This window comes from Scomber scombrus, chromosome 13 (assembly GCF_963691925.1).
Source record: "Scomber scombrus chromosome 13, fScoSco1.1, whole genome shotgun sequence".
Classification (NCBI taxonomy): domain Eukaryota; kingdom Metazoa; phylum Chordata; class Actinopteri; order Scombriformes; family Scombridae; genus Scomber; species Scomber scombrus.
In genome coordinates this window covers 10,767,215-10,782,074 of record NC_084982.1, presented here as the reverse complement: position 1 = coordinate 10,782,074, position 14,860 = coordinate 10,767,215, and the positions used below count along the sequence as shown (strand labels likewise).

Sequence of the window (14,860 nt, the reverse complement as noted above, 5' to 3'; positions counted from 1 at the left end):
CCAGTTATTTCAAAATTTTACTCTCAAAAGTTTTAACTCGCAACTTCACACAGCTCACGCTGTTGCTCTAACACAATAACCGCACACTAAATTTGTGCTTAGGATGGAAGGATTGTAGTTGTCTCACTGGAAAATGGCCAACAAACTTATCTCTTTTCCCAGTTCTTTTGTAACTTCACTCAAGTCTCAGGACAGTCATGAGGATCTCAGGACTGTATAACTTTGTGTTATTATTAATACGGTTTGACAGCGCCAAGACTGCCCTGTTGACAGCAGCATTTGATTACTCAACAAAATACAGCCACTGAGCTTACTATAGTTTTAAATTATGTCCTGTGGGAGGGAGCGTTTTGATTGATTTGATATATATAGGTATTCTTTACAAAATTAACTCTAGGCACTGATTATTAACGCCTACCTCAAACGGCATATTGTTCAAGTTTGACATTTCGGGAAAAACACTTAGTTTGCTTTCTTGCTGATAAGAAGTTTGATACGCTACTGATGTCTGTGCATTAAATATACTGTAGGTTTACAGCCCACAGCTGGTTATCTTAGCTTTGCATAAAGACAGGAAACAGGGAGAAAGAGCTAGCCTGGCTCCTTCCTACTGCCTACGAACACCTCCATTGCTCACTAATTAACACATATATTTTGTTCAGAGCACAATTGCCTGAAGTCTCTCCCAGCCAAGGAATTGCCTGGCACATAACCCCCAAAACATGTTGCTTTTACACGTCAGTCTTTGTACAGATTAAGTAAATGAGATATAATGTGTTCATGAGTACGCTTTAGAGGTGCTAGTAGATCAATTTTGTCACCTTTGAACGGAGCCAGGCCAACTGTTTCCTTCGTTATACTGAGCTAAGCTATCCAGCTCTGGCGAAGAACAAAACAGCATATTTCCTAAAATATTGACTTTCCTTTAATGCAGCTAATGCAGTTTAATGAGTATTCAACATCAAATCAACGTGGTAGACACACTCCTGCTATATTTGATGAGCTGTAACTTTCCCCTATTCCCACAGTGGGAGTCCAAAATGATTCCATCCCTCTTCATTACTTATAATTGCCCATTTGAGACCTTCATTATGACACAACACGTTCTTTAAAGTCAGTTGGCTGGATCCATTTCAACCTACTTGACTGGCATTGCAGTGTAGTTCTTCTAGAGGATCATATTGGATCTTGGATGACCCAGAGAAATTCCTGTCCAATTGGTTGCTGTGGCATTAATGATTAACAGTCCGCTAGTGATGATGGGGTCTTTTTGGCCTGACCTTTCCACATGGCTGTATTTGCAGCAGAAGTAAGCATGGAGCTTTAGCATCACGATAGTCTTGCCATGCCCAGACAGCTGCATCTTTATCCCTTGGCCTTAGCAGCTGAGTTGGAGTTGGGGACCACTGGGTGGGGGAGGGATAACTGTGTGCTGAACACAGGCAAGAGACTTCATAGCTTCATAGTAGCTGAAGATAGGCAAGCAGCAAAGGCTGAAGGCTGGAAGAGCGAGAACTGAGGGTTGTGGTAGGGCAGTTTGGGCAATGTTTCACTTGTCCTTTGATATATTAATTCGACCACATGTCTGAAATTAAGTAACCCATGACTGGGTTAAATCATTGGCTATTACAGCAATGTGTATACGTATGCCATAAAAGAGAAACATGGTGACTATGATTTATATCTCTATTCAAGTTTCAGGGAGGAATCCATAGCTGTTTTTTTTTTTTTTACTAAACACACATTGGAGGCATGAATGAAAAGATGCCACATGTCTGTTACAAACATGTGTAATCAAATCAAATGTATTCCCAGTCTTGTTCTCTGAATTAGTACAATGTCTTCCTCTGTCTTCTGTCTGACAAACAGTCATCTGACTTCAGTTTGCTTATGGGTCCAAACAACACAGCTTCCTGTTTATTCAAAATGCCCATTTCAAACTTGTTTGGTGAAAATTTTATTCTAATTGTATTTTTCACTTTGCCAGGGTTATCTATGGTTAAAACAATTTCGATTGACATTTAGAGCATCTTGCATATAAGAGCTGTAGTAAAGAACAAAGGTCAGCCCAGGTCATTGCTTTTAACTCTTCAGATTGGAGACACGTTTTTTAGATCAAAACTATTTCTCATCCGTGCCACCGCTAACTAAGCAAGAGAGTCTGCCGCCAAGCTCGAGGATCTATGAGGCAATGCTTTAATGTCATGTTCACCATCTTCGTTTGGCATATTCTAATTATTAATTAACACAAAGTACAGTTGAGGCTGATTGGAATTTCATTAGTTTTGCAGGTTTGGTCATCAACCAAAGTAGTGGACAAATTTAAATTTTGACTCCACAATGGGACTCTGTGAAAAGTCAGAGGATCACCAAATATATTATGGCTCATGGGTGACATGACTGTCTTTACAATATCTGATGGCGATGCATGTAATAGTTGTTGAGACTTTTAAAACCACAAATATTATCTCCATTGTGGAGTTAGATGAACAATCAGTGGATCATCTCTTTAAGCTAGTCTTTAAGCTACATTGTCTGAGAAGCATAAATGTCTGTAATAAAGGTTTGTGCCAATCCAGTAGCTATAGGGCGTGTTGAGATAGTAGTTCACACTTTGACCAGTTAATGGCACTAGATAAAAAGTCAAAGGATCACTAAATTCAACAGGCTTCATCCTTTGGGGTCCATGAATGTCTATAAAAAATGTAATCTAATACTTGAAATATTTCAGTTAGGAACAAAGTAGTGGATCTACTGAAAGACCAACCAGCACATACAGACCAACATCGCCATTCCTATAGCCATGCCGCTAGTCTAGATAACCTTTTTATGTACATTATACAACACATAAACATAAATACATGTACATATTTACACAGACACAAACTGATTTAACACATTGTAAAGCACCAATCTCTTTATGGTGTGCTACAAATAGAGCACTTAAATCTTAGTGGGGCACTGCTAACGCATTTTCTCACTGGAGGGTGTCCAGGTTCCATCAGGTCAGGAAAGCCTGCTTCAGAGAAAGGAGAGAGAGAGAGAGAGAGAGAGAGAGAGAGAGAGAGAGAGAGAGAGAGAGAGAGAGAGAGAGAGAGAGAGAGAGAGAGAGAGAGAGAGAGAGAGAGAGAGAGAGAGAGAGAGAGACAGACAGACAGACAGACAGACAGAGAGAGAGAGAGAGACAGAGAGAGAGAGAGAGAGAGAGAGACAGACAGACAGACAGACAGACAGACAGACAGACAGACAGACAGACAGACCGACAGGGAGAGAGAGAGAGAGAGAGAGAGAGAGAGAGAGAGAGCATGCGAGAGAGAGAGAGAGAGAGAGACACTTGGAATGTGGATGGAAAGAGGTGGGAAGAGCAGCAGGCAGAGTGGTGGGGTGCAGCAGTGTGAACAAGCAAGTGTTGAAGGGAGGTGCAGAAAATAGTGCTCCAATTTTTGGAGAAACCAACGGGTGTCTGTCATTACCAGGACTGGATATCATAGTTGACATGTTAGAGGTTTTGGATTGAGTGCGTATTCCCCTGTGAGGAAAAATATAGGGAGGTAGAGACAGATGAGACATATGAGTAGAGACAAATCTCACAGTACAACAATCTTTAACATTTGACCCTTGGCATCCTTTCCATCAAAATATCACAAGCCACAGGAATATTGAGGGAATATGTAACAGTGTGTATGTGTGTATGTATATGTATATTATGATAATGATAAGCAAGGATACTCCTGATATAAAGAAAACAGCAGTGGAGAAGAATGACTTTCCAGGAAGCAGGATAGGGAGTTATGATATGATAAGGCTGTTGTGGAGAGAAACAAAAATATATGAAAGATGGAGTAAAAGTTCTAATGAGCCAGTGAGAAAATGAATCACTGAGTGAGTATGTGAGCGAATGAATGACAACAGGGTGACCTTAAAAGGCCTCGCGGTTTCGCTGGTGACTGGATGAGTGAGTAACAGGGGGCCTCAGGGTTATCTCAGTGAAGAGCCGCTGTATTTATAGATCATCTCAAAAAAGAATCCCTGCCCCCTTGCCACCCCCTCTCTTCCCTCCTTACGTCGCCCCTCCCCAATTTTCAATTAGCCCCTGATGGGTGGAGTAATGCAATCAGGAGTATCTACAGCCCACCCAGAGGCTCCTCTCTCAGTTTGCCCCAGACTCTGCACAGGCACACACTCCTGAGAGGTAAGACCCAACTCTGTTCAGCTGCTCAACTATCCATCCATTCACTCGTCCGTCTTTCCACCCATTCATCCTCTCACTGGGCTTCATTTGCCATGTCTTCCATTCTCCAGGACACAGCTGCTCACTGTGCCCTGGCATCCACCTATCTGCCTCCCAACCCACCTGCTCATATTCTCCCTTTTTCCACTTCCACAGTGTCCTTACTTTTTAACCACTTCTTCCCCCTACCCACTTTCTGTACTGCTGCCACTCCCTTAGACAGCATGACAACTTATTTTACTATATTATTTATTTGTCCAAACAATGCACAACTCCTGTTGACACATCCAGCCTTCTTTCCTCCCTCCTCATCAACCTCACACTTTGCACACAGCAACATTTTGTCAATGAAGGTGTCAGCTTTGATCTGGTTAAAGGTAATACAGTAGTAGTGGTGGTGTTTTTTTTGGCAAACTGGTCTGATCATTTGCTTTTTTTATGGCTCTAAAGCTTTGACTCTCTCCAAAGGCACAGTAACATACCTGTTAAGAAAATTTTGACTTTACAGCATAGAATTTTACGGTTGGTATTGCACAGTTTAATTTGTACTGCAATTCAGGAGTGAACCGTAATTCATGATGTAGAAACATGTTCAATTTAGAGCTTAATCCAATTCACCATTTCATTCCATTATCCACTTACACAGATATTAATAGAGGCTGTTGTTCAGACATGTATTTGATCAGGAATTCTTCCAGAGTGGTTTATATGGTGAGAGAGAAAGTGCTAATTTGTTGTTTGCATTTCATCCAAATTTCATCGAATGATCAGATAACATTAATTCATATTCTAAAACATCTGGAAGAGTGAATAAAGAGTTTTAGAATGTATTCCAAGGTTTCAGGAGAAGTTCCTTACACAAATAACTATGAAGAGAACTTCATGAAGAGAGTTTCAGGCCCTTGTGAAACTAGAATTAGCATTCTCAGAAAGATTCAGAAGATATGCAGTCTTTAAGCACTGGAACCTTCTAGGGATAGAGTAGACTGCACAGTGGTCAAGCGCTTGCCATCTAACTGGCTGTGGTTCAGTTTGGCATCAAGCGATTTCCACTGAAACACTCCCAGATGGGCAGCATCAAAGGGGACCCAGAAGCAGAGAAACAGCTGCAGGACATGTCTGAATACCTTAAGGTTTTATTTGTGGCAGTTCAGATTATCCTTTTTTATTTTTAGGAGTCAGATAAATCCTTATATAAGCTAGGTGAGTCATGGTGGGAGCAACAGTACAATGAGGGAATGCGGGAGGGGTTGAGAAGGCTCGGAGCAGAGGGGACAGACAGATTAAACGTCTCAACTTCGGCCAGATAAAATATACTAAGCTCTAATGGCAGCAGCATCACAGATCTTTCACAGATCTCGTGTCGAACCACCGAAGTTGGAATACACAACGATCAAAAATCAAGGGAGAGATGGACAATAAAACAATGAGATAAAGGGAATAATAATAAGGGAGAAGAAAACTAGCAATGCAAACACTAAGAAGCACAGAGAGGGATGAAACAGTAGGGAATGGATGACTGAAAGTGACACTTTTCCAAAGCCCTGCTGAGGAATCAATGAACATATATTACATGAACAGTAGTTTAAAGTCTGGGGTGGTATTGAAAGCTGTATGTACCTTATTTTCATCTACTTGCAAAGACACACACACACACACACACACACACACACACACACACACACACACACACACACACACACACACACACACACACACACACACACACACACACACACACACCAGATGGTCACATGGACACAACATAATTGAATTGCCTGGAGACTCACACTAACCCTAATCATAACTACAACTTGACTAACCTTACCCTTAACACATTACCTTAACCTTAACCCATAACCTTAACCATTGACCCAAAAATCAGCATTTGTCCCCAATCATGGTCGTAAGTTAGGTTTGTGTCCCTTAAAGTGACTTAAGTTATACTCTCTCTCTCTCTCTCTTGCTCTCGCTCTCGCTCTCTCTCTCTCTCGCTCTCTCTCACACACACACACACACACACACACACACACACACACACACACACACACACACACACACACACACACACACACACACACACACACACATACACACGCACACACACACACACACACACGCACACACACACACACTCACATACAGTCAAATACAGTATATAGCCTCCACTATCTTTGGTCAACAGAGAGTAAGAGTATTTAGGCACAGGTGGGATAACCAGAGGGCTTAACAGGCAGACCACAAACAGCTGCAGATTGTGAGAGGCCATTATTATGAGTGCCATTCAAAACCCAATTACGCACTGGCGCACACACACTCACTCACAAACAAACACACACACACACACACACACATACACAATGACAAGGGTGCTGACAGCTGGAGGTGAGATGATGGATGGGTCACTGTACAGTGGCATGGTGAGCGCTGGTATGTAACAGGGCAGGAGTTGACTGTCTCTAAGCAGGACTGATAGGAGTTATTTATATCCCCTTCATTTGTCACCTTCTACTTCTGTCGCCGAACACAAGATGAAGGAGTGCTGAGAGATGGGAGAGAGAGATGAAAAAGGGGAAAATGCAACACAGAAAAGTCATGTGCCTAGTAATGTGAAAACATTTATTCACATGAATTTAAAATGTTCTCTATGGAGTATCACATTGATCAAAGTCACTGACAAAATCTCTTAGACAAAGCTGTCTACAAAGCTTAATGTTGTTTGGGGGATTGGGGTGTAGAAATCTAATCATCCCGAGAAACTTGTTTCATATGAAAGATAAACAAGATCAGATACCTGTCAAGGACTTCCTGTTGCTTCCTGTTGAATATTTGTATCATGCCACAGGCCTTTGACAGAATATCTTCTCACTGTTATTGTCTTTCAGGCAATTGACACTGGGTCAAAATGACTGAGCGCTACGATTGCCACTACTGCAAGGAGTCCCTGTTTGGGAAGAAATATGTTCTGAGAGAGGAAAATCCCTACTGTGTGAAATGTTATGAAAGCCTGTACTCCAACACCTGTGAGGAATGCAAGAAGCCCATTGGCTGCAACACTAGGGTAAGGATGTCACAAAATATACTGTATATATACTGTATATAAAAAGAACTTCCACACTATCTCTGTATCTCTCCCTGGGTTTCTCTACCGTGAATAAATCTCTAACTGCCCATCTCATGTCCCCGTAGGATCTGTCCTACAAGGACCGTCACTGGCATGAGGATTGTTTCAAGTGCTTCCAGTGCAAGCGCTCACTTGTGGACAAGCCCTTCTCCACCAAGGATGAACAACTGCTCTGCACTGAGTGCTACTCCAATGAGTATTCCTCCAAATGCCATGACTGCAAGAAAACCATCATGCCAGGTAGGAAAAGTCACTAAGAGAGCAATAGATTTAAGTAATTTAATCATTGCTCAATTTAAAATTAAATCTGTGTGTACAATCTGAAAACTCTCTTCTAGATTGTTTATATCACATCTGTTAATACAACTTATTGGGCCAGTAAAATAGTTCCTTGTGGTATCCATTAAATATCGCAGTACATGTCAAAGTTGGTGTAAATACAGTAAAAGAATGGATTGCCAACTTGTATCGTTTCATGTTGCTCAGTTCACTAACCACTCAGTCTCCAGCACTAGAGATACCTCCAGTACACCCTTGTGATTATGTAATATGATAGACAGAGGTAGAATCAGTAGACCTGCAGGAAGTATCACAATGGTGCATCTGTGAGTGGTTTATGCATAACTCTTAAATATAAAGGCTGCCAAATGTGTCACATTATATGCACAAGAAACTTGCTTAATTATGTCAGGACAGTTGTGTTTATATAGAGGAATTATGTATATGTAGCATTCTGATTTTACTCATAGCCAAAGGGATGTCAGACATCTTGGTGTAATTTGGGACCCTTGGAGTAATTTTAACAGCCACATCAAAATCAGTTACAAAATCAGCATTCTACCATCATAAAAACGCCACAAGAATCAGATGATTTGTGCCCTGCCAGGACTTTCTGGCATTTCTGGCAGGTTAGATTGATGTAATAGTATATTCTCAAATCTCCTCAAAAAACTTTGAGGCAACTTCCCATTCATTCAGAATCATGTTATTGGCATCCAAACAAAGACGAAAGAAAACTGAACATTACACCAGTTCTCAGGTCCCGACAGTGGCCTCCACTGAGTCAGATAAAAAAGTTTAAAGTGCTGCTTGTCTATAAATTAGATTTGCTCCAACTTTGAATTATCTTTAAATTCAGGTTAAAAATGTATATGTTCTGTGCTGCCTTTGACTTAACCGTAAGTTTTCATACTTCTACACCTATCCTGAAATTTTGGATTTTCAATTTCCTTTAAATGTTTTTATTGCTTCACGAAATATGAAATGCTCCTAGAACATCTGAGGACCATTACATAATTCAATGAGCTCTTAGATAAAAAGAAACACTGAAATAACAATAATGCAAGCTCTTGACTTTTTATGAAATTCTTCATATTTCTTTAGATGGTACTGAAAAGTCACAAAAGCTCAAGTTGTTGTACTGATTGTTCTAAATGGGAGTTTTCTCACAAGATCATACAAGCAACACCAAAATATGTAATCAGATGATTGATCCAATTTTCTTTTCATATTTCTAATTTTTTCTCATTTGTATCCTATTACAAACGCCATCCTATTCCTTCACTCTCTGTTATATGAAGGCTCCAGGAAAATGGAGCACAAGGGGAACAGCTGGCACGAGACCTGTTTCACTTGCCAGAGATGCCAGCAGCCCATTGGCACCAAGAGCTTCATCCCTAAGGATAGCCATAACTTCTGTGTGCCCTGCTATGAGAAGCAGTTTGCCATGCAATGTGTGCACTGCAAGAAGGTAGGATGGCCAAGTATACACACCACTAACTCAGAGAGATTGAGAAGTAAACCTAAATTATAACTTCATTTAAAGAACCACGTTTACATGTGTATGTGCATTAAAGTATGATAATATGATAATTCTATTCCCTCTCATTAGCCCATCACCACTGGTGGAGTGACCTACCGCGATCAACCCTGGCACAAGGACTGCTTCCTGTGCACTAGCTGCAAGCAGCAGCTGTCTGGCCAGAGGTTTACCTCTAGAGATGACTTTGCTTATTGTCTCAACTGCTTCTGCAACCTGTATGCCAAGAAGTGTGCCTCCTGCACCACCCCCATTAGTGGTAATCACTAATTATCACTGTCTCTCTCATTTTAAGTTGTTTTATAACATGCTTCTTTCTTGTATTGACTTTAACTTTGACATTTTTCATTTTCAGGCCTTGGAGGCAGTAAGTACATTTCTTTTGAAGAGCGCCAGTGGCACAATGACTGCTTCAACTGTAAGAAGTGCTCCGTGTCTCTGGTTGGACGTGGTTTCCTCACCGAGCGTGATGACATCCTCTGCCCGGAGTGTGGCAAGGACATCTAATTTGGTCTGAGTGACGATCGACACATCTGACTGGACGGCCACGTTATGATAGAAGAATTACAAAGATAAAATAAATGCTATTTGAGCACAGAACATCTTTACAACCAAGCACTGATTGTACATGGATATATTACATGAAATACAAATTACTAACAGTGTTATTTGAATTCAGAGGGTTTAAATGTTGTGAGAAAAAAGGCACTACTAATAAAATAAACAGCAACATGTAAGAAGAAAGGCATTGTATGATGCATTTTGAAACAAATCTACATGAATGCAGATTATCCGCTTTGAAGTGTAATAATAATTACTGCTTTGTGCATGGACTAGCTTGATGCTGTAATTAGTTTGTTTTGTGATTGCGTTCTGCTATATTCAATTACATATATTAAAAAAGCATAGTTACTCTTACAAATGTTATCTGTCCATGTGCATAAAATCACATGAATTTCAGACTTGTTAAAGAAACACATAAACAGACCCATCAAGAGGTGAAATGTCTCTATTTGCAACTTTTAAACAGGAAATGCATACAACTTTAATAGAAAAATTAGGGTAGTTTGGTTGCTCTTTATTTTTTTAACCAAGTATTCAGTTCAACAGCTGCATATCAAACATGTCACCTGCTGCTGACTTTTCTCTTGTAATTAAATCAACAACAGTGATTATCTGTATTGAGATAATTTATTTTTTTAAAAACTGTTGGTACAAACATGACATTGGCAATTCAAAATGATTTGTGAATCATGTCCCTTTGTTTTCAATGAACTCAACAGTTTCAAAAGACAGACCTGCAAAGTCTATTTATCCACAAATGCGAATAAATTTACTTCAAAAAGACCATTTTCTCTTTCTAGTCCATATTCCCTTTCTTATGTCTGAATTATAAAAAGGCAATATTCAAACAAATGAATTTAAGTTATTTGTTTCCTGTGTCAAAATAGCTACTTACTGTAGTAGTGGATTATGATCCAGCTGAATAATAAAATCATTTCCACATTATGTGCAATATATGTACAATAGCACAACACACTAATATTTAAAAACCCAGAATAACTTATGACACAGGACAGAGGTTTGAATAAAGCCAAACCTCAGTGGAATGAAGCTCACTGAGAACAAAAATGACACACCTCCTTCTGGTTTAAAACTTCAAGTGTACACACACACACTTTAGTAGGAACTATCATTTGTATTTTTATTTTTAAAGGTACCAGAGAAAAAACAGAATATTGTTTTTTCACAATGTCTATTGGATGTGTCCATCACTTTGACAGTCAGGGTCAAAGACTATGAGATTGCAAAAATCAATCTGTCCACTAAAGTGATAAATCTATCAATTTCAACATTTTAAATAAAACCCAAGCAAGAAACTCACCGTGTCACCCTTGCAAACCAGTGCGCAAGACCCTATCACATGAATCGACCAGTGAACAGAAACAAATAGGAACAGCCCCAATTTCATCTGAGTCGGTTTGTCCTATAGATGATCTCTGTGTGTGGGACTAGCAGATAGTTGCTGATTATTGATATAAGGGCACTTGATGTTGTCGACAGCAACAAGGAAGCTTGTGTCTTCAAACGCAGGGCGATCTTCGGAGCACCACTCTATCCTGTCCAACCTCAAAACTGAACGAGAGCAGAGAGGCGGCCTTTACACACAGTTTAAATAATTTCCATCCCTTTTGGGATGCAATTAATGGGTTAACTGTGAAAAGGAGAGCAAAGGTAGTGGGCAACAACGTTTGGTGTTCATTGATGGGAGGGGAGTGATCAGTCTGCCAGCACTTAAGCTCTCATCAGGTCTATGTGAACAGGGGTCAGAGGTCAGGGCCATGTCACATGCTGGATCTTTTTCTTCACTTCTGGAGACTTCAGACCCTGAAAAGATGTAAGATGAAACATAAAACAGGAATTACAAATAGGAGTGACTAGGACTGAAAAGATTTGAGTTACAGACACCTGGAACTATTTCCTTTCTGGCAGTTCAGTTTCTAATCTGTTTATAGCTCTGCAAATGGTGCTGTGACTGTTTCAAAGGCAAAAGGCTGCTGTAAATACCTTTGTTCAACATAGTTTGATCTGTTGTCTGCTATTCTTTGAAACTGAAAGAACTTTCAATACATTATTGTTCAAGTATTTTAGTAATAACAAGATTACCTTCAAAAATACAAACAACTGAACACAGCAATAATACATCTGACACATCATCTACACCAATGCATAACTGAGGTGACAAAAAGAAATTCCCACCGAGCTGTTTGCTTCTCTTTTGAGGTTTGCTGTGTCATTGTTGCACGCAGACATCTGGATGGATGAGGAGGAGGAAGATGTGTTGCCAGATAGCTTGCGGATGGGGTTGGACAAGTTTGCAGCTGGAGGAGGCTTTAATCGGTCAGTGATTCCTGTTGACCCCTCTGGTTTCTTCACTTTTAGCAGGCCAGAGTGAGAAGAGCTGCCATCAAACACGATCAGAGGCCTTTTCCTATTGTGGTCGTTACCAGTACTAAAAATGACCAAACAACAACAACGAGTACAATAATCAGTGGTTCATACAAATGAAGTAATATCAATAATAAGAGCTGTATTCTACAATGGCATTTTAGTGAGTTGCCAAAGAGGGTCTTTTCCTTTAAATTACTCTACAGCTACTTAATTACACAAACTAGATTGACTGGTTAAATTGTAGGAGTGCACTGATCCCAACCATTAAATCCATACTGGCACCAATACTGACCTTACTGAGTGGACCAGGTGTCAGCCAGATGTGACAGATTCACATTAGATAATGATCAAGCTTTCCTGGACTCATGATACCTTGCATACAAATGATTTCAATTGTTTCCACACAATACATATTTTAACTTTGTGAAAAATCTAATTGTGATTTTCCCTCTAAACTTCTCACATGATTACTTTCAATAAATGTTCAAGTGATCCAATAATTCACCAAAGATTACAAGAAAACAAAACTGAAAACAGATTTGTGAATCAGAACTTTTTTCTTCTTCTCCTTTCCTCTCCCCCCTTTGGAGGGGCCCTAACCCCTAGATTGGGAACCACTGGACTAAACCAACTTGATGATGTAGTTCAAACGAGCTCCACCTCCAGTAGCTGCAACAGTAACATACTGCTAACACACTGATACTTAAGTATTAATAATCTAATGATGTCATATATAATAACATACCAGTTAGAAGGACCAAACTACTACTTCTACTCTACTACTAATACTTTAAGTACATGTTGCTACTAATACTTTTACTTAAGTAAGATATTTTATTCAGGAGTGTTTTCACATTACTATATTGGTACTTTTCCCTATGTAAAGGATCTGAAAACTTCTTCCACCACTGTTTGTCTGGCAGGCAATCACAGTATTGCCCATCCAGTCTGCCTCCATGTAGCCGGTTACCTGTCTGCCCGGTGGCCGGCCATGGTCGGTGTCCCCCGGGTCTTCTGCACCCTCTGGCCCCAGCGGCTGTTGGGTAAAGTCCTCTGCGGTAGCGGGATGACATGGTGTAGGTAAAGCTCTGTGAGCCGGTCCCGACTCGTGCAATCTCTGGTACTGACCTTTTTCTGATTTAGATACAAAGAACTGTTAGCTCATCTTGCCAGATATGATATGACATGTAATATTATATGAATGAATGACGTTAACTTATAAAACAGCCGCTGTCAAAAAGAAGCTACACTACATACTTAGCCGGTATGCTAACACCACAGTATGCTTATTTTACCTCCACATTACAGCATTACATGACACTCTCCACATTTCTATCCAAACCTTGACTCACCTCGTTTAAAATCATTTGCATAAAATCCTGAGATAACAGCTCGGGGTGCAGTAAGAGATCCACGTCCGAGATACTACCAGCCTTCCTGTCCTGTCCTGTCGCCATGTTTGCTACTCCCGGCATGCACCGCGTCACAACAACACAGCACAGACCATAGACTCCCTCTGTGAAAATATTACCTATAACCTTTATTCACTTTTTATTATCACAAGTAGTGAAATAAGTCACCTCGTATAAATGTACCAGTTACTCCACTATAACTATTAGCTGATTTAACATGGTGTGTAATATATGCAAATATTTTCCTTGACAGGAAAATGTTGTCTATTAGCTATTTTCAGTGGTGGAAGAAGTGCTCAGATCCATAACTTGATTAAAAGTACCAACACAGCTATGTGATATATACATACATATGAAAAATCATATTTAAGTCAAAGTAATATAAGAAAGTAGCTAAATCTATTCAAGTATTGAAGTAGAAGTGGTGGTTTGGTCCATCTGACTGATATATAGCAGGCCTATTATTATATATGACATAATTAGATTATTTATACTGAAGTATCAGTCTGTAAGCAGCATGTGAATGTTGTAGCTGCTGGAGGTGGAGCTTGTTTGAACTACAAGTACAGTTAACTAGTTTAGTCCAGTTGTCCAAATGGTCAGGGGTGACCAGTTAAATCTAAGGGGCAGTGAGATGATTAATGGGAGAGGAAAGAAGACAAAACAAAGTTCAGATTCACAAATCTGTTTTCAGTTTTTGGACTTTTTCTCCAATCCAGTCAAATTTTGTGAATTATTAGAACGTTAATTGTAATTAAACCATGTGAGAAGTTCAAAGGCAAAAAATCACTGTGTGGTGGAGTCGAACAACTCAAAAACATCTGAAATGTGACCTTGACTGCACAATGCTTTTTGTAAGATGTCATCTGAAAAGTAATTAAAGCTGTCAAATAAATGTAGTAGAGTAGAAAGTTTGGACTATGGCATTCTCATGTGATTTTCATTTGTCAGCAGATATAACACAGAATACACAGTTTTGAACCAAGTTACATAATGAGCAAGACATTGTACAATTGAAAAATCAATTTTTTCATTGCTCTGCAGTGTACATAACTGTGACACTGTTTGTAAACTAACTCAAACACATGGCTTATCCATGGTCAATAATATTCATAGAAGCTGTATCAACACATTATGTGGTCATTTAGGAGACCTGCAAAATTAAGAAAATTGTAGCTGTATTTTGCTTTTACAAAGCTCAACCGTGGATAAGTGTCCCCCTAATGTTTTGTTCATCATACATGTTTGAAAGAACACACTGGGATGATATTGTACTATTAATAATATAAAATAAAGGTAAATTACATCTCCTTTGCAGGTAT

General features: G+C 39.7%; 2 protein-coding genes across 3 annotated transcripts; one reads left to right on the top strand and one right to left on the bottom strand.

Annotated features, from left to right (window-relative positions):
- Positions 1-7,132: 7,132 nt before the first annotated feature.
- On the top strand, positions 7,133-9,784 carry fhl2a (four and a half LIM domains 2a). Of its 2 annotated transcripts, none has more exons than XM_062431581.1 (5): positions 7,133-7,292; positions 7,421-7,595; positions 8,936-9,105; positions 9,247-9,433; positions 9,530-9,784. In XM_062431581.1, exons 1-5 carry the CDS (start codon positions 7,137-7,139, stop codon positions 9,679-9,681), a joined length of 840 nt encoding a protein of 279 aa, XP_062287565.1. In that variant the 5' UTR covers positions 7,133-7,136; the 3' UTR covers positions 9,682-9,784. The 2 variants fall into 2 exon arrangements, with proteins under 2 accessions (XP_062287565.1, XP_062287566.1); XM_062431582.1 differs by having other exon boundaries at positions 7,421-7,596; positions 8,931-9,105.
- Positions 9,785-10,333: 549 nt separating this feature from the next.
- Positions 10,334-13,590, bottom strand: c13h2orf49 (chromosome 13 C2orf49 homolog). Its single transcript, XM_062431957.1, has 4 exons — positions 13,479-13,590; positions 13,097-13,260; positions 11,935-12,187; positions 10,334-11,562 (listed from the first exon to the last, which is right to left on the bottom strand). Exons 1-4 carry the CDS (start codon positions 13,581-13,583, stop codon positions 11,509-11,511), a joined length of 576 nt encoding a protein of 191 aa, XP_062287941.1. The 5' UTR covers positions 13,584-13,590; the 3' UTR covers positions 10,334-11,508.
- Positions 13,591-14,860: the final 1,270 nt, after the last annotated feature.

Excerpts from the sequence above, each read along its gene's own strand:
- c13h2orf49 (XM_062431957.1), bottom strand. The coding sequence starts at position 13,583 with ATGGCGACAGGACAGGACAGGAAGGCTGGTAGTATCTCGGACGTGGAT. Across the intron at positions 13,261-13,478 it reads TGCAAATGATTTTAAACGAG|AAAAAGGTCAGTACCAGAGA; the intron begins GTGAGTCAAGGT and ends TATCTAAATCAG. Across the intron at positions 11,563-11,934 it reads AAAGAGAAGCAAACAGCTCG|GGTCTGAAGTCTCCAGAAGT; the intron begins GTGGGAATTTCT and ends ACATCTTTTCAG.
- fhl2a (XM_062431582.1), top strand. The coding sequence starts at position 7,137 with ATGACTGAGCGCTACGATTGCCACTACTGCAAGGAGTCCCTGTTTGGG. Across the intron at positions 7,293-7,420 it reads CCATTGGCTGCAACACTAGG|GATCTGTCCTACAAGGACCG; the intron begins GTAAGGATGTCA and ends ATGTCCCCGTAG. Across the intron at positions 9,106-9,246 it reads AATGTGTGCACTGCAAGAAG|CCCATCACCACTGGTGGAGT; the intron begins GTAGGATGGCCA and ends CCCTCTCATTAG.